This window comes from Clarias gariepinus, chromosome 3 (assembly GCF_024256425.1).
Source record: "Clarias gariepinus isolate MV-2021 ecotype Netherlands chromosome 3, CGAR_prim_01v2, whole genome shotgun sequence".
Lineage (NCBI taxonomy): Eukaryota > Metazoa > Chordata > Actinopteri > Siluriformes > Clariidae > Clarias > Clarias gariepinus.
The window spans coordinates 21,142,916-21,162,556 of NC_071102.1; the positions used below are offsets into that span (position 1 = coordinate 21,142,916).

The following is a 19,641-nucleotide window of genomic DNA, read 5'->3' on the forward strand; positions in this document are numbered from 1 at the left end:
ACAGATGCCATATACAATTTACCTTTGCGATTAAATGATTAAAAGTCATCAATGGCTAAAACAGCAAAAATAAAATACGCAACTTCCGCTTTAGGGAATGACGAAACGCGCTGTGATTGGCCAATTTGTCGCGGTGAAAGCGGTCTCTGATATTTGGCGCCATTTGCGGGAACAGGAACAGGTTTAGTTTTTGTATTTTTTTTTTTTTTTACAGTAAACTGTTCAACTCTTTAAATATTTTATTTTTTACCGGTGTGTTCACTTGATTAAGCGTTTTTGTGTGGGTATTTACACGCGTGTCATGTGTGTTTCGCCAGCTTTGTAGCATGTAAGCCTTTGTTATTGAGGAATAGTTAGCTAGTCAGAGAGATATCCAAGTTGGCTAGAGTTACTTCAATAAGTATTGTTCTATTAGACTAGTTAGTTTAGCTGATATGAGTTTGTTTTGACTTGTGTTGCCTGCACTTTTGGAAACACTTTGGACAATGCTGTGATATTAAGGCAAAACCTCAGGTGAGTGTGTTAATCTTTGTGTCTGTGTTACATGACTTTACAGTAGACCTGTTTTTGTAGTTAATCTTAACTAGCAGTATTGGTGAAATATATATATTTTTTTATTTATATAATTTTTAAGCGGCTAGTTAGGTAAAGCTGTTGTGTAAAGATTTGGTGTGTTTTATCATTGTTTATCATTTAGATCTCAAATCGTGAGAAATGGCTGGAGTCATTGCTACGGCACCTGTTATTGAGGATTTCGAACCCATCCAGGTTTGTCGTTATTTTAATTATTACAAGGGTGAATAAAAAAAAAAAAAATCTGTATCCACACTCTGGTTATGTTAAAGCATCTTACGGCAGTTGCTGTCTTTCCAGTCACTGCTGTGCCGGTGTGTATGAACATTTTACATCAGTTCATTTGTGATTGTGGTGCAAGTAGAAATAGATGCCAAACTTGTGATTTTCACAGGAGAAGAATAGCGTGCAGTGATTCAAAACAACTTACGGAAAAACATAAACAGAAGCGTTTGGATATCTGTGGACACAATGTGGAGGTGAATACTCTAAGATAGGTGAAAGTTTCAAAAAAAGAATCATTACTGGTTACAAGACACATATTCATCACTACGAGCCTGAGAGTAAACGGCAGAGTACGGAACAAAAACATTCTCAATCACTGACTGAGGAAAAAGTTAAAAAGTCGACCATCAGCTGGAAAATTTATCAACACTTACAGTTTTCTGTGATTCTCCAAGGGCCAGAAGTATTGGAACATTATCAGAAAAAAAGGTTCAACAATCAACAGTGCTCGTTACAGTGAGATGCTTATTGAAGAGCTGAAGACTAAACTTTGGATTAAACGCAGAGGACTGATATCCGAGGGCGTTGTGATCTTGATGCACATCCACACACTTCTGCCCTCACTGTCGACACTGAGGTGTTAAAACTCCTCACTATAGTCCTGATCTCACTTCATCAGACTTTCACGTGTGGAAGCAGAATACGAGGATGAAGACAGATGAAGAAGTGAAGACAGCAGTGCATTAGTGGCTCGCAGCTCAGATTAAACACAATATGAAAGCTTGTAGACAGACGGGCAAAGTGTATTAAAAAGCAATATGGGAAAATTATGGGAAAAGTCTTTGTCTTTTTTTTAAGTAAATTTATATCCAGAGTGCGGATTATTTTTGACTTACCCTTGTATATCATTCATAGAAAAATAATTTTAAAATTGAATAAAATAATTATTAAATAAATATATAATTATTTTCCTTTTTTTTCTTTCCTAACTCAGCCATGCAAGAAGTTAAGAAAAGAGGACGATCCGTCGCCATCGATGACTAAGACCATCACAAACTACTTCTTGCCTTTACCCAAACCTGTGGACAAACCTTTCTCGCCGCCTCGATCGAACAGCATCATAGACTATTTCCGGAAAACTCCGCCCGCTCAGGGAAAGACTACCTCGTCCCAAAAGTGCAGTCCGCTTCAATTCAAAGAGCTTCGGTCATCTGCTTGTGATGAGGTTCCAGCTAAAAAAAGTAGAGCGCCGAGGCAGAAACGGACCAGGAAAGCCAAGGAAAAGCCAAACAAGCTAGAGGAGGAGGAGGGTGAGGAGGAGGAGGAGGGTATGCTCGGTGATTACTGTGTGTCGGAAAACATGGCGGAATCGTTAATAAAGGAAGACGGTGGTGGAGTGTCTTTGCTTGGCAGTGATACTGCAGTTTTGTTGTCTCAGTTAAATGATGAACTCTGCCTAGATGAAGGACCTTTAAGTGCTAAAGATGACGAAAAAGCAATAATGGACGGGTTACCGAATCATGTAGCAAGACATGATGGCGTTACGAACGAGAACGCATCATCTCAAGAAGACGGGGCTAGAACAACAAAGTCTGCAACGAGGAGAGGCAGAAAAGCCAGAGTCAGTCAAAGTGAAACGTGCAGCGCCGAGCACGAGCGGTCCCTGCATGACGCCAGTATGGAGGTCAACGTGGACGAAACCTCTGTGTTGAACTCCAGCACCGTTACCGTGTCCTTTGAAGAATTTTTACAGAGCCAGATGGGAAATGAAGACGACGTTGCTGCTGATTCTTCCAAGGTTGACACCCATGATCCAGAAAGCTCTTGCACTGAAACGAAGTCTTGCAGCGATCCGATAGCAGCTGTTTCACCGAGAACCCTTACGGTCCAAGCTGAAGTGCATCCCATCTCCCCTGATCACGAGTCCGTGAAAGGCCCTAAGTTGAAAATGGCTTCGATCTTCACTAGGAATAAAAATCAGACCCGGTTAAAGGATGGCGAAAAGGCATCCTCTGATACTGCGCAGGTGATCGCGGACATCCTGCCTGACCTTAAGAGAAAATCGAACGTCGTACTTCTTGAAGAGGATCTGGAGCTTGCCGTGGTGGAATCCAGCTCCACTCCTAAAAGCACGCAAGAAGAAAGGAAACAGTTCATGAACGCCTTCAAGCAGCCTTCTCTGGACGGATCGAAAGTTAAACCCGGCAAGGGCCCGAGCAAATCCAAGCCGGCTAAAGAAAACGCAGCTGAGGCGGCAAAACCTGAAACGAAAGCCACCGTCACTGCTTCCACCGAAGACACCGTTCTTGATTTGACAGTGCCAGAAGAGGCTCCAGAGCAAAAACAGGTTAAAGGTGTTGGGAAGAAACGAGGTAGAAAATCTGTAAAGGACAAGCAGACGGACCAGACCGAAGAAGTCGCTCTTAATCCAAAGCGAGACGAAGTTCCTACTCTGACAGAGACCGAGAACAAGAGTGAGTCCCCCGATGACGGAAAAAGCGTCAGGGAGCTTAGAAGGTCCACCAGAGATCAGATGCGCACACAGGCAGCTCCGGATCCTGAGAGGAATCCCTCACCACGCAAGACGAGAAGCCGCGAGAAGGCAGAATCAACCGCGGCGACCCAGGACGACGTAGTACAGGTTTCCATTCCGAAGTCTCGAAAGCACAAAAAGAACGTTTATAGGGCTGAGATGCTCTCTCCTCTTACTAAGAGAGGAAGTCCCATCAGGTACGCTCTAGCCACTTGTGTCTGATGTCATGATATACTTATCTAAGTATATTAAAAATAATTTTGTCTGTTCATGTTTTATCACGCAGAATGAGATTCACCAGGGTGCTTCATTCTTCTGCTCTCAAAACTGAAGATCGTGGAATATCAAGTTCTCTTTCAGTGCAGGTAATTTAGCTTTTTTCCCCATTAATACAGGTAGTCCCTGACTTACGAACATTCCCGTTACGAATTTCCACAGATACGGTCGGACCACGATTCTACGAACATTCGTAGATGTGAACAAATTGTTGAAGTAGCTCACATGTATCGTACAAAAACAGATACCAATATTTCCAATTATATACAATATTTTCAGAGTAAATGTATAAAATGTGTGAGGGTGTGGGAGAAATAAGTGCGGGTTTCAATGACTCAGTCCAGGGCACGATGATAGAAAATATCTGTCCTGTAAAGCTGTGCAGATGGGGGAAAAATCCGTTTCGATTTAAAGGTGCAGAGACAACACTGTTACATTTCACATGTAAGATTTTCCAACCAATTCCAGAGGCGTGGTTACGGTTTTTGGCCACATGATGGCAGTGTGGGGAAAGGGGACAGAAATTTAGTCAAGGGGATTGGTCTGCTTTACATTGTATTTTCGTGTCAGTCATATAAGACTCACTTTGTCGGACTTAAAAACAAATTTGAATTATGTACGTGCTCCCGGAACAGGACTTGTTCATAAGTGGGGGACTACTTGTACGTTTGGAAAGCTTTCATACAGATTATTCTACTTTCTTGTATTAAGGTAGTATTGTTGATCATAATATCATACCTTCTTTAAAAACAAAAAACAGGAATCAAATTCACTAAAGAAAAGAAAACAGGCTAAAAAGTTGGTGCAGAAAGCCAAAGCACTTCAGAATAGCAAGCAGGCCGCTGCGGAGGAGAAGCCGGCTGTGCGACGCTCCACGAGGAGCAGAGAATCCACCAAAATCAGTTACTACGAGGACGAGGTGAGGCTTTTTTCATCATGCTTATGTGCAAGTTTAGGTTGTGTAGATTATAACTTGTATCATTTTTATGTCTTTAATAATGTTTTTCAGGACTCTGTCGTGTTCTTGGAGGGCGGTCTAAGCACTGCCATGAGTCGAGAAAGTGCCTCCAATCGGAAAAAACTTCGTAGTCTAAATGATGTTTTAGGCAAAAATTTGCCTCAGAACAAGGCATTGAAGAACGGTCCAGGTAACGCATTGTTAAAACAATAAATTATAAAAACTTAATTTTAGGATTTTCTATAGCAATTTAACAGCTTGTTTTAATTGTTCAGTTGGTTGCTTTTGCACTTTAAAGCTTCTAAACTTTCTTCCTCCATGCTTGTAGAACGAAAAGCCCAGAGATCTTCAGCAATCATCTCAATACTTGATGACAGCAGGTAGTACTTCAGGAAGGAAAAAAAAAGTTTAATTGTTTATTATACATATATAAACCTTTTAAATTAAACATCACCTTTACAGCCGTGAGGGTTCAGAGAACTCTCAAGATGACGAGCAGTTCCGTGCCAAGAGGGAGTTCCTGAAAAGTGGCCTGCCTGAGTCTTTCAAAAAGCAAATTGCTAAGATAGCAGCTAACAAAGAGGCGTACTCTCAGGCCTGTTCCTCATTCCAGTCTGTGCTCCATGTGCAGCAGAGACCCCTGGGTGAGCGCGCGCACACACACACACACACACACACTCCTGTACACTCAGTCTAATTATCATTACTATTATTAATTGTACATGTTTGCTTTATTGTTGCTGTACACAGACTGCTCTATGTGGACTCTTCCCTGGCCTGAAAATTCATTCTTGGCTTGCCTGAAAGAGTGTTACTATTTACCATCTGTTCCATTTGTGTCCTTGGAGGACCGTCCAGTCCACCTCACCGCTCCTGCTCAGAGAACCTGCAGAGAGGAGGTAGGAGGTGTCTGGAGTTGAAATCAGTTGTTATTTTGAGAAATGTTTAAACAGTATGCTAGATAACACAATGAATGGTTGGTCACTGGCTCTAAAATCCCCCCCCCCTCCCTTCTAAAAAAAAGGATTTTTAAACTATATGTTTTGCAAAAAGTTGCAGTTCCTCTGTAATCCTGCAGATGGTGCAGTGATCTAATTTGCTCACCCAGCACAGCATACTATGTGATAGTAGCAAATAATTTGCTACGGTTATTTAGAATATTAACAAATTCTGTTAATTGGGATGTTTATGAAATCGTGATGCACAATTAGTACCTAAGTATTGTGATATTGTTTCGGTACATTCCTGGTGATTCCTGTCCCATTCATAAACACTACCAGACAAAAATTTTAGACACACCTTCTAACTCCATGGTTGTTCCAGATTTATTATAATTTTTTTTATTTCTACACTGTAAAACAATGCTGAAGGCGTTTATTTAAAATACACAATAACAATAATGAACAGTTGATATTGAGATGTATATCTGTTACTTCTGCTCTGTAAAGCTTCATAACAGCTCTAATCTGAGGTGCTGGTTGTTAATTGGTGATTTCTGAGGCTGGTGACTCTAAATGAACTGCAGCAGAGCTCAGTTTTGGTCTCAATACTGTTCTTCCAAAAACTGTTCCAAAAAGGCCCACTTTATGCCTAAAGGCTGATTAACTAAGGCCATGTGTGTTGTTTTATGTATCATAATACCACGATACACGGTTGGTGATTCGAATCGTATTACGATTCCTTCGGGATTTCATTACAATTCTAAACGAAGTTGGCAAATAATTCGCTCCCCTCACACAGGATGCTGTGCTCGCTGCCAATGTGTGAATATTTAAGAGTACAACACCTGTAGGATAATGGAGGAACTGCAACATATTACTACCTCAAACGCAAAGATATATACATTTTAAATAATAATTTATAAAAACAATTCCAGTCAGTGATGGCAGTATATACACGGAGTCAGCCCCAAAAATTTATACACACTTCAGACAAAGTAAAATACTATGATGTATGTCATATTAATAATATTATCATGTATATCAATATATAATGTATAGCAATAAATTTTAGTATTAAAATATTTATAGTATACAAGTTTACTTTTCCTTAAATGTGTGTAAATTTTGTGTATATATATATATATATATATTAGATTTTTGGTTGCTATAACTCCTCTTACTGTGATGAACTTCCCAGGTTTCTGGGAGGCGAGATCATTTCACGGAGCCGGTCAGAGAGCGATTGTTAGAGGAAATCCGCACGTCCAATCCCTCTTTCCCTGCCCAGAGATTTTTTACTCGATTCCTAAAAAGACGTGATGAATATTTACAGGCTGCTGTCGTGGGTAAGAAAGTCCCACCACTCTCTTATTTTGATTTGTGTTTATTTTGCTTGTTAAGACTCGCTAAAGAAACATTTAGGATAAAAAAAAAATGTTTATTTATAACGTAATGATTAACATCCTTAGAACCTGAGTGCGGGTCTAAAACCGCACCCCCTGCGGGCCTGACTGAGTGCATCGGAGGAAAGCGTAAGCGTGTGGATGAGGGAGGGAGAGCGGGAAAGCTAGCCAAGAAACAGAAGTCGGCTAACAAGGAGCAGGAGACCATAGTTATTGTGGACAGCCCGGAGTCTGAGAATGGGGGGACACGCAGCTTAGGACGGACGAGACGATCGCAGAGAAACAAACAGGGGACGGAAGACGAGCCCAAAGCCACACAGGACAAGAAGCAGTGTGACGATGTTATTGTACTCGACTCACCGACTTCGGAAACACATATTTCTTCATGTAATATTTCATAATTGTTCTTTTTAGTTACTCAAACTGCTACTGTCAATCTGTCATTAATTCTTTCTTTTGAGTTTTATTTAGTCATTGTTTATTGTTTTCTGGTTATCATTTTCCCAGATTGTATTACTGAAGACATGCCCTGGACTGAGAAGTACCAGCCACAGCATTCGAGTGACGTCATTGGAAACACGGCTTCTGTCAGGAAGTTGCACAGGTTCAGGATTATTGATCTTTTTTTCTTTTTTTCCCCACAAATACTGTAAATCACAAACGTACATCACTGATATTCTTTTATTGTTTTGATAACTAGTTGGCTGAAGGAATGGAAACTCAGGGCTGACCGAGAAGAGAGAAGAAAGCAACAGGAGAAAAAGCACGAAGATGACAGTAACGGTAAATAATAATAATACTAACGTTGCAGTTATTTCTTGAGACATCTTAAAATAAGATTGACGTGTCCACAGTACGTCGGTAAGTTAATGATTGAACCGCATGCTTTGTGTTTTAGACTCCTGGTTAGGAGGTGACAGTAGCGAGGGGCTGGAGGACGCAGAGGACATGCTGTGTAACACGCTGCTCATCACGGGCCCCACTGGAGTCGGCAAAACGGCTGCCGTATACGCCTGCGCTCAGGAGCTGGGCTTCAAGGTGTGTGTCAAGTATTTCTAAGGTTGTATATTTACTTCACAAGCACGTTGTTTAGACGTTTCATATTGATTAATATAAGTGAAAAGAACATCATGACCAACAGTCAATGACCTGGACGACTTTGCAATCTGAGATCTACCAGAAAATCCTGAAGGACATACAGAAGGACAATGATACGAAACACAGCAGCAAGTCCACCTCTGAATGGCCAAAAAAAAAAAAAAGTGGTCTAGTCAAAATCCTGAGTTGAATCCAATTGAGATCCTTGAACAGGCTGTTCATGATTGAAAACATTCCAATGTGGCTGAATTAAAACAATTATGCAAAGAAAGAAAAGTGGGACAAAATTCCCTGACTACATTTGGTGCCTGCAGAGGGTGGTACAGACAGTTATTATTGCCATCTCTCCTATGGGGGGGATTACTTTTTTTTCCACAGGGCCAGGCAGGTTTGAACAGATTTTTTTTTCCCTTATTAAATGAAATCATCATTTAAAAACTGCATTTTGTATTTACTCGGGTTATCATTGTGTAATATTAAAAGAATCAATTAAAGAATTATATAAGTGTGACTAATTTGCATAAACAAAAAGATAACATTTGGGTGCGGGCAAATACTTTTTCACATAACTGGCTAGATAATGACCTACTCACAGAAACCTACAGTACATTAGGCAGGGACCTTAATATTGAGAATATTAGGTTTAATATTAGGCATAATGTTATGGCTGATCCGTGTGTAAATCTGCACTTTGTAAATGTCAGCGGTGTGTAGATGTTCAGCCATGCACTCCGCCCCAGATGATGAAATCATGACACTTTAACAACTCTAATTATTATGATGTACATTTATTTTTTCCCTAATTTAATCTCCTATCCTAGGTGTTTGAGGTCAATTGTTCCTCTCAGCGTAGTGGCCGTCAGATCTTGTCCCAATTGAAAGAGGCCACCCAGTCTCATCAAGTGGACATCCAGGGGGTCAATGCTCATAAACCTACTTACTTCAACAGCTACAGCGCCAGCAGTCTCGCGACCAGACCTGGCTCTTCACCCAGTAAGTGGATGCTACTTAATCCAAATTTAGTAAATTAGCTTTAGTCTCAGAAAAACTAATGTGCTATACATGTTATACTAGTGTTAGTATGTGTCATAGGTGGAAAAAAAAAAGCGTCTGTAGAAATGGTTAAGAGGGTAAAGCTAAAAATAATCTGATGACCTTTAATAGTGTAATCAGTGATATTATTATTTCGGGTTAAAGCCCACGTACATGTCTGTCTGCAACAAAGATTGAACACCGTGATTTTTTTATAATTTTTTTGTTTACTGTAATTGTACAAGATTTTGTTTAGTGTGATATTATATGGTATTGGTTTCCACTGGATTGTTGGCTAAATATTAGGAAATTGTACAAAATGTATCCAGTAAAAACAAAGTTTGGAATCTGCTGTCATTACTTCTTATTACAATCAGTGTAAAAGGGAGGATGCAGAAAAGTTTGTTTATGCTAAGGTGCGCTTCTTTCCTTGCCAGTCAAATACACTCCTGGTTCGGTAATCGGAGCGTGAATCACAGATGAGATATGGAAAACAAAAATCTGATAAATATGAAGTTTTGTCTTAAAATGACTTCAGCAAGTTAAAATTCACTTATCATTTTCACTTATAGTTAAAATATTAATTAATCCCAGTAAAACTATTCAGTTTAGCTTTACTAACTGATATCTATTGGGGCAGGTGTTTGTTTACATTGAGCAAGTAGTGCATCAGTAGCTTATTTTAAAGTAGATTATAAAATCCGACACACAACTGTATATAACATTGCTTTTACTCAACATTTTGATTTCACTTATGGTGCAGGTTAAACTTCAGGCGTATATCGAAGTACTGCAAAAGTTTCATTACATCCAGTCCAGACAGTTTTGCGTGATGCTGTGACATAATCTGGCTGCACAGACAGACATACACACAGAATTATTTTTTTTAACTGTTTTATTTGAGACTGGTGGGAGCAGGAGAAATAAGTCGGCATTATCGGTTGCAATAAATCAGTCCAGGAGCACGATGATAAAAAATGGCCACCCTATAACACTGTCCTGATGATGAATAATTCTAATTTTGGAATTTAAAGGCACAGAGAAAACACTGTTACATTTGTGTGAGATTCATTTTCTTAGGTGTGGTTATGGTTTTTGGCCACATGATGGCAGAGTGGGGAAAGGGGGCAGAGATTTAGTTAAGTGAATTGGTATGTTTTAGATTGTATATTTATGTCAAAGGCATATGAGATTTACTTTGTTGGACTTACAATCCGACAAATCCGACTTATGAATGTGCTCCTGAAACAGAACACAAAAACTACTCGAATTTTACTTGGAACTGTTTGGCTTGAGGTGTTATTCCTAATTGAGATTCCTGTGTTACTTAATTTCAGTAATTTTCTTTTTTTTTTTTTTTTTAAATCTCTTACAGGGAAGGTGAACTCTCCTAGACGAGTTGTGTCCTCACCCAGGAAGCCACCGCAGTCCCCTCGAGGTGCTACATCAAAGAAAGGAAGCTTGGCGCCGAAATCATTGGCCAGTTTCTTTAAAATGGGTGGAAAGCTTCCAGGCAAAGATGACTCTAATCAAGATAAAAAGGCTCAAACAGGTAAGCGTTTCATTCAGGTCATACACGCAGACAGGAAAAACGTCTTGCTTAAAAAACCTTTTTTGTTGAAAAGGCTGTAACAAGACATCTGGCAAAGTCAGTCAAGCTGAGCACAAGAGTCAGGAGACTAAAGCCTCGTCTGAGGACCAGAGCAAGAGAAGTGCAACATCTCTCATCTTGTTCGAAGAAGTTGATGTGATATTCGATGACGATTCTGGATTTCTGGCTGCAGTTAAAACGTTCATGACGACCACGAAAAGACCCGTCATCCTAACAACCAGTGGTGAGTGCTCAAACAGAGCCCGATTTGGATATTTGATGGAATATAATTAGTTACCCTGTCGAGACGTTTTTTTTCAGATCCTACATTTAGTGCAATGTTTGATGGCTACTTTGACGAGATCTATTTCAAGTCTCCCTCCTCGGTAAGCTAATTTCTTCTTGAAGGATTTTCCAGAATCACTACTGTGACGATGAACGTTGTGTTGTTAATGGCTCCTTCATGTTCTAGGTGGATGTTGCGAGCTACCTGCAGCTGCTGTGTCTCGCTGAAAACGTGAGGACAGACACGTGGGACTTGTCATGTTTGCTGCACTGGAACAGACGTGACATCCGACAGAGCCTCCTGCACCTGCAGTTCTGGGCGCGCAGCGGAGGAGGACGCCAGGTGACACGACCTGTATTACAGTCAGGTGAGTACACGTGGGTCAGGAAACAGCATTCAAATGTGCAGTGTGACAAATGACCACATGACTGGTTTCTCCTTTGATTAGGAATGTCTGAGCGTGAGATCAAGAAAGAGGCTGCTAAAGTGGAATGTGTAGCTGATGGTGTTAGTGACGGTGTGCCACGCTGTCATGTTGGATGCACAGAGTCTGTTTTGGGCCTCCTGAACATCCAGAGAGAAAAAGGAGTGGAGGAATTGTTAAAGGTAAACTCTAATGTTAAAGCCGATCGCTTCCCATGGTTTAATGTTAGCTCGAAATACAGTTTTACTGATGCGATATGATGTTATATTTGGGGCTCATTTCTCAGTGGAAATTTTCACATTCACAGATGTTTAGTTCTTCTCATTAAAACTCCATTCAGATGCTGTCAGGGTTGCCAGATCACAGACAAAATCCTGCCTAGACAGGGATGAAAGCTTCCACACTACAAAAAAAAAAAAAGTATAACTTAAATAATCTCAGTCTTAGAACTCATACTGTATGCAGTTAGCTATATGCACCTATTTTGTTTCACCAAAACCTGCCAAATTTTTATTACCTGCCCATGATGATGGAAAAAGTAGCCAGATTACCGGGGGAATATAATCCAACACTTGCTCACTCAACAGATCAAAATTGAAACATGCACAGTCATTCACAGTACGGTATGCAGTGACATGCTTAAACGACCGCCCTTAAGCTTAAAAATAAAAAGATTATTAATGGGAAATAAATATGGAATAAAATAAATAAAATAGAGAAAATAACTTTAGCTAAGGAAAGAAAAATATATCTAAAGAAGACGAAATATAAAATATTAGAAAACCTAGCTGCACAAATACATAATATAAAGAAAAATCTAGCTGTACAAATATGAAAGAAAGAAATTATGAATTTTGATCCACTCCTCTATACGACCCCCCCCCCCCAGCATTATCTCAGGCTTTTTTTAAGGTCTAGACATAAAAATCCTCCTTTTTATAAAAATGATATCATAATGGTATTAGTATCCGGGGTTGCTTGGGCCCGCTCATCGCTGCTCGCAACTAAATTTTTGTTTAGTGTTCTTTGAAATCCATTCTGTATGAAATCAACGAAAAGAAAAGTTGTATTGAATCCATGATACGACTCGAATCGTGAGTTTTATGACCTGTTGCTGCAACACAAGTAAATTCCATTTGTCGTCGTCGTCGTCTCTACCCCCCCCCCCTCTTTTTATTTTATTTTTTAAGATAATCTAGAAATGTCTGTTTGATCTCTTTTGCACTTCAAACACTTCGTACCTGTCATGTTTCAGGGTGAACCTTCGTCTGTGGACAGAACGAGACGCTTTGACCTTCTCTCAGAAGCTAAAAAGAGAGGCGTGGATCTACTCTACTCAAACCTGGAAGTGTTGCTGCCTCTGCCCATTCGTCTGTTGCCAGAACCTGTTAGCAAACAACGACTGCCATCAGGCACAGAACCACAGCCCGTGGCCAGATACGCTAACGTGATCGAGCAAGTAGAGCCTTCTGATGACGCAAGCCCTCTCAAAGTGTCCTCTCGAATGAGGCGGAAGAAGCAGCTGAACATAGACAATAAAGGTGCTCTTCAGTCCGATTCGGAATCAGAGGATGAGTTTCTATCTCTGCCCAAACCTGGGTCTGACGCAAAACCAGCACAGGATCAGGCTGCTCAGGATCCACCAGCATCCAAAGCTGTGAGAATGAGAGTGGAGTTGTCTGAAGCTGAGAAAAAAAAGAGTCAGTCCGTGTCACGGTGCTTGAGCTCCCTAGCTGAGTACTTGGACCACATGTCATTCCTGGACTCGTCTCTGCATCATGAGACTCGTCAAGCAGAGGGGCCGTGTAAACCGCATGACTTGAGCGGGGTGGGGGCTGCGGAGGTGAAGTGCGGAATGACCGATGATGTTCGTCTGGAGTGTGGAAGTCGTACGTGTGGGTTCGACTCGGAAGAAATCCAAGCTTTGATAGGGAGTCTGAGTTTTTATCAGTGTAAGGCAGGGATCGCCGAAACCTGGGATAAAGTCCAAGAGTTCGACGAGCCGGTGAGGACGGAGACGGTGGAAGAGCTTACCCTTCCCGTATCCTCGCACAGGCAGAGGTTCAGACTCTGTCCCAGCAAATTCCTCGAACCCAGGTGAGCACAAAACAGCTGAGTGATTGAGTGGGAGATTTATTTATTTATTTATTTATTTTCTATTCAGAGAAGGATGTAATGCATGTTACCTTTGGGCTTGTCAGCTTCCTGTTTTGAGATAACCAGGGGTGTGTAGAAACGCATGTCATGGTCTACAGATAAAACTGGACCATACAGAATAAGGAAAGTATTTAATCCACAGTCTGGAAATTTTATTTTATACTGAACAAAAATATAAACGCAACACTTTTGTTTTTGCTCCCATTTTTTATGAGATGAACTCGAAGATCTGAAACATTTTCTACATAAACAAAATAACCATATCTTTCAAATATTCACAAATCTGTCAAAATCTGTGATAGTGAGCACTTCTCCTTTGCCGAGATAATCCATCCCACCTCACAGGTGTGCCATATCAAGATGCTGATTAGACAGAATGATTATTGCACAGGTGTGCCTTAGACTGGCCATCTGTAAAAGGCCACTTTGAAAGGTTCAGTTGAATCTCACAGCACAATTCCACAGATGTCGCAAGTTTTAAGGGAGCGTGCAATTGGCATGCTGACAGCAGGAATGTCCACCAAAGCTGTTGCTCGTGAATTGAATGTTCATTTCTCTACCATAAGCCGTCTCCAAAGGTGTTTCAGAGAATTTGGCAGTACATCCAACTGGCCTCACAACCGCAGACCACGTGTAACCACACCAGCCTAGGGCCTCCACATTGAGCATGTTCACCTCCATGATCGCCTGAGACCAGCCACTCGGACAGCTGCTGAAACAATCGGAGTGCATAACCAAAGAATTTCTGCACAAACTGTCAGAAACCGTCTCATCTGCATGCTCGTCGTCCTCATTGGGGTCTCGACTTGACTCCAGTTCTTCATCGTAACGGATTTTGACAGATTTGTGAACAATATTTGAGAGATATTGTTATTTTGTTTATGTAGAAATGTTTCAGATCTTTGAGTTCCTCTCATTAAAAATGGGAGCAAAAACAAAAGTGTTGCGTTTATATTTTTGTTCAGTATATTTATTTATTTTTGTAGGCCTAATGAGAAATCAGTTTTAACTGAAAAGTTTCATCCAAACCCATTTAATATGTAAAACAACGGAAATTTAAAAATTCAGAATACAGCACCTGGAAGTCTGTAAACGATGATTAGCGAGATCGACTGAGCTGACTTTGTAGCTACACTTTTTATGTTCCTATAGAGAACTTTAAATGCATTAAATTTGAGTTTTTGTTTTTGTACAATTGCCAGATTATCACTGTAAATAATAATGATCCGTTTTTAGCTGAAAACTTTTTAATTATGGTTTATAATTAATGAAATAAAATTTCACTAAACTGCACTTGCACCACAGCCAACAAGTCTATTAAAGAGCATTAAAGCCAGTTTAACCCTTTTAAGCTTTTCTCAATGTTTTTCTACAAAAATTGAAGCTTTGGTGTTTCTTTAAACTCCTGCACATCATTTCATTCTACCTGATTATGTTTATGTTCCAGGGTGATTGACGCGCGAAGGGAAGTAATAAACACCATCCTCACCAGCCAATCTTTCAGCACGCAGGGGAACAGAGTGGCCGCTACCGTGGACTACCTGCCGTCTCTGCGCACCATCTGCAGATCAGAAACACTGAGGGAGCAGTGCAAGGTTAAACGCAGGTAACGTTCTCGAGATATCTGAGCATTATTCATCTCAGCAGGATGAATACTCTGTCGAACACTATTATTAGTCATAGGCACACCCAGACACAAGCAATGCTTTAATAGCCGTTGTAAAGCCCTGGCGTGTCTTTAGAGATGTTGAAAGACAGGATGTGAGCCTTGCATCTCTACTCTCGAACCTAAAATGCGTGAGCTTCAGAAGCGTCACTTGTGTGTCTATTTTAAATGCTTCACACCCTTGGGTAATGGCACAGACTGGGTGTGAGGAGGTGCAGGGGGGAAGGAGAGTGTGAGTTTCTAAATTGGGTTGTTGTTGTTTTTTTTTTTTTTTTAGATTTAAACTTATACCAAAGAATAGCTGGTGGTTTTTCAAGGCTCAGAGAACATTATTAATCCCAGAGGGAAAATGCTTATTCTATAAAGTAATAAATAACTGGTGAGTGGTAAAGTGCTCGCCCTATCATCCGGAGATCGCAAGTTTAATTCCCGGGTGATGCTGTAACCTCTCGCAGCCGGAGGCCTAGAGAGAGCTGATTGGCCGAGTTCTCTCAGAGAGGAGGGATGAGGAGTACTTCGTGCTCCCACATTAATCACAGCCAATCAGGGGCGCCTGTGAGCTCACGCAAGCTGAAGGAGCAGATAGTGCTGTCCTCAGAGTGTGTTACTTCGTCCCTAACGGTTCGAAAAGATGTGGTCGCCTGGCATCTTTGGTCCTCCTGACTGAGTGGTAGTAGTATCCCTAACATGGGAGCCCCCTAGTGACTGGGAGGAATTGGAGACAAATAAATTAGGGAGAAAATCGGGGGGGAAAAAACAAAAAATAAATTAATTAATAAAAACAGTAAGTACCATATTGCACACTAAACTCAAATACTTTAAATGAATACAGTAAGTAAAACTGTAAGTACTGTATTGCATAGAGTCCTAGAACCATATTGCACAATAAACTTTTGAATACCTTAAATTAATACAATAAATATGCCATTATGACATTATTGCACACTAAATATAACCCAAGAGCATTTGTAAATATTGCACAGTAATCTAATATGTTTATGTAAATGTAATATTGCAACTATCATATTATTAATACAGGTAATTATTATTGTCCTATTGTCTTACTGTTACTGTTAGTGAATATCCACGTAGTGTTTGAGCGACAGAGAGGAGTTGTATAATTTTATGGCCATGTTTTAATGTCTATCTAAATGTGTGTAAATTGTTTGTTTAAATAAGTTTAAATGTTTGTTTATCTTCCTAGGTTCATGCACTACCTCGACGGTATTCACCTCGATCTGCCCAAAAGCGCGCTCCTGCACCTGGCGTCAGAATTCCCTTGAATCGGTCCATCACCCTGTGCTGTGGCAGCTGATTTAATATGCATTTGTACAGTAATATTATATACCCTGACAGCAAGTATGGTGCTTCATGTTGGTGGATTTGCTTTTTTTTTTTTTTGTTTTGTTTTACACATCTGACTCTGTAAAAGAGAGTAATATTTCGTACTTTTATCATGTAGTGTGTTTTATCAAGTAATAAATTTGTACTTACAACTTTGTCAGAAAACATGTTTCCACTCAAAATGTATATAACACTGAATATTGTTCTTGGAGAAGTTTGTGTGTGTGTGTGTGTGTGTGTGTGTGTGTGTGTGTGTGTGTGTGTGTGTGTGTGTGTGTGACTTCATCACTAACTTCAAATTTATATCAGGCACTAAAATTCAACTTGCTGTTATCGGTTTTCTATACATACAATTTTACATCTCTTGATTGATTAGTATTAATGTTCACAAGTATGGCTTTATTTAATGTGTCTGAAGTGAAACAATAAATGTTCATATTTTTACAATCCGATATGTATCTCAAGATCTTTATTTTATTTTAGATTTTTTTTGCCCAGGTTTCAATTTGACTCTACTTCTGTGTAGTTCTCTTACTCCAAGGAAGTGTAGTTGTAACCCTTCACTGTGGTCACCGTGTCGAGCAGAAATGCCTCCTGACTCTAGTGAGCTCAGTTTTTGGCGTCTATTTTAAAAGCCTTACCGCGTCTTATTTTGGCTGCACGGTGACTGAGTGGTTAAGACAGTGGCTTCGGGTCTGTCTGTGTGCATGGCGTTTGCATATTTCCCCCCTGTGCATGGTGGGTTTTCTCCGGGTTTCCTTCCAGTGGTTTATTTTAGGGTAAATTCAGGTTAAATTTAACATTTGCACCATATCTTGTATGCTGGCCCAAAAAAAAAAAAAAATGCCATTGGATCATTAATGCAGTGATTAATACGTTTCAGCTGTAACAAGTGTTTTAACCCTAACTGATTCAGGGCGGAGCTTCTTATTTCTTACACAATCATGTCAGAAGACACATCATGTGGTCGTGACTAAGATGTTTCAGAAGGGTCCACTAATTGGCCTGCATCAAGCAAAGAAAACACTTGAGTTTGCTGAAACTACTAAAATTATTTTAAGAGCTGTAAAATGCATTATTAAACCCTAGCGTAATGATGACCCATCATCTTTGAGGAAGAAATGTGGTGAATGAGTGTTATGGGAGGTTATTTAAACACTTAATGAAATCATTCGCTCACTTACTTACTCATCATCTATACCACTTAATCCTGTATTCAGGGTCACAGGGGGCCTGGAGCCTATCCCAGGAGACTTAGGGCACGAGGCAGGGTACACCCTGAAGATGGTGCCAGTCTGTTGAAGGGCAATCAAACATACACACACACACACACACACACACACCTATTCACACACTAAGGGCAATAGTATGTGAATGTACTGATAGACCAAGGTTTTAACATCCATGGATTTTGTTCTCCCCTGATGCCACGCACAGGCATATTCCAACATGAAGATGCCAGGATTCATCAGCTTCATATTGTGGACGAGTGGTTCAGGAAGCACGAGACGTCATTTACACATATGGATTAAACTAGAGTCCAGTCCCTAACCACACTGAGAATCTTTGGGATGTGCAATACAAGATCTTGTAGTAATGCGACTCTGGGCAGAAGTAAATCTTTATGACATTGCACAAACTTTTTTCAAAATGATGCCATAGCCGTAATCAAAGCAAAAGGCGGTCCAATGGAACATTAAAATGTGTGACTTTTTTCTCTTTCATTTGGCCAGGCAGTGTATACTGTTTAAGTGTATTGTACCACCAAGCACGGGGAGAACATGCAAACTGCATGCACACAGAGACAGGAACGAACCCGGACCCTGGAGGTGCAAGACGACAGTGCTAACCACTACACCGTGCCGCCTTTTGGAAATTCAAACACAACTTAATCTCTATATGTTAAATGAGCCATTTTAACCAGTTCGAGCATAATGTGTTCGGGAAAAATTAACAAGAAACATCGCTAATACTAAAGGAATCAATGCTGTAAAGTAAAATTTACAAAGTAAAAAACAATAAATCTGCACTTTACCTTTAAAAAGAATCGCAGAGGAGTGTTTCTGTGTGTGTGTGTGTGTGTAAAAGACACAGGAGAAGGTGTGTGTGTGTGTGTGTGTGTGTGTAGGGGCAAGAGGAGAAGTGTGTGTGTGTGTGTTTGACAAGATTGTACACCCTACATCATGCACTACCTTTAAATTATCGCTATCTAAGATTTAATCCCGGGAACCTGGAAGTTAGTGTTAGCTGATATTCTAAGGTGGAAGGATGTGTGTTGGCGGAGCAAAATAACTGGTTAAAAAAATCTGTTTACGATAAATGGTGTTTGTGGCACTGCTATATAAAAGCAATATCACCCGAGGTCGTGCTGTTGTGTTGATTATCAGCGTAGCTTTGATTGGGCTGCATCCTCGAGCCTACAACAGCTTCGTTGCTATGCTGATATTCAGCACAACAGCACTCGCGCTCGTGTGATATTGCTAAATAACTCCCTAATAAATAGTCATAGCGATTAGACCCATCTAAAGATCCTCTGTGAGAAAAGGTAAAAACATTAAAAAGTGCATAAAAATCTATTTATTTATTTATTTCCCCATAAATTTATCTGGCCTCAATCATTTCCTTTTAGTTTATCAAGTCAGATGTGCCTTAAATAAAAAATACTTATAAACTGTTGTGCGCAGTGAAGCCCTGACGCGTCTTTAGAGATGTTGAAGGACAGGATGTGAGTTTTACATCTCTACTCTCAAACCTAAACTGCATGAGCTTCAGAAGTGTCACTTGTGTGCCTATTTTAAATGTTTCACACCCTTGGGTAATGGCACAGACTGGGTGTGAGGAGGTGCAGGGGGGAAGGAGAGTGTGAGTTGTTGTTGTTGTTTTTTTTTGAGATTTAAACTTATACCAAAGAAGAGCTGGTGTTTTTTTAAAGATTTAAGATTCAAAGAACTTTATTAATCTTAGAGGGAAATTGCTTATTCTTGGATACAGTTGCTCACAGTTGTTATTGAGTAGAAAGAAGTGGTAAAGTGCTCGCCATATCATCCGGAGATCGCAAGTGATGTTGTAACCTCTTGCAGCCGGAGGTCAAGAGAGAGCTGATTGGCCGGGCTCTCTCAGAGGGGAGGGGTGAG

At 40.3% G+C, this 19,641-nt stretch overlaps 1 protein-coding gene across 1 annotated transcript; it reads left to right on the forward strand.

Moving 5' to 3' along the window:
• The first annotated feature begins 171 nt into the window (after window positions 1-171).
• On the forward strand, window positions 172-16,953 carry atad5a (ATPase family AAA domain containing 5a). The gene is made up of 23 exons (XM_053493168.1): window positions 172-513; window positions 698-768; window positions 1,793-3,528; window positions 3,618-3,696; window positions 4,368-4,526; window positions 4,617-4,755; window positions 4,894-4,945; window positions 5,028-5,209; window positions 5,316-5,464; window positions 6,705-6,852; window positions 6,976-7,296; window positions 7,417-7,513; window positions 7,610-7,692; window positions 7,808-7,947; window positions 8,829-9,000; window positions 10,415-10,591; window positions 10,665-10,874; window positions 10,952-11,016; window positions 11,103-11,283; window positions 11,365-11,522; window positions 12,596-13,437; window positions 14,945-15,103; window positions 16,368-16,953. Exons 2-23 carry the CDS (start codon window positions 715-717, stop codon window positions 16,444-16,446), a joined length of 5,382 nt encoding a protein of 1,793 aa, XP_053349143.1. The 5' UTR covers window positions 172-513; window positions 698-714; the 3' UTR covers window positions 16,447-16,953.
• Window positions 16,954-19,641: the final 2,688 nt, after the last annotated feature.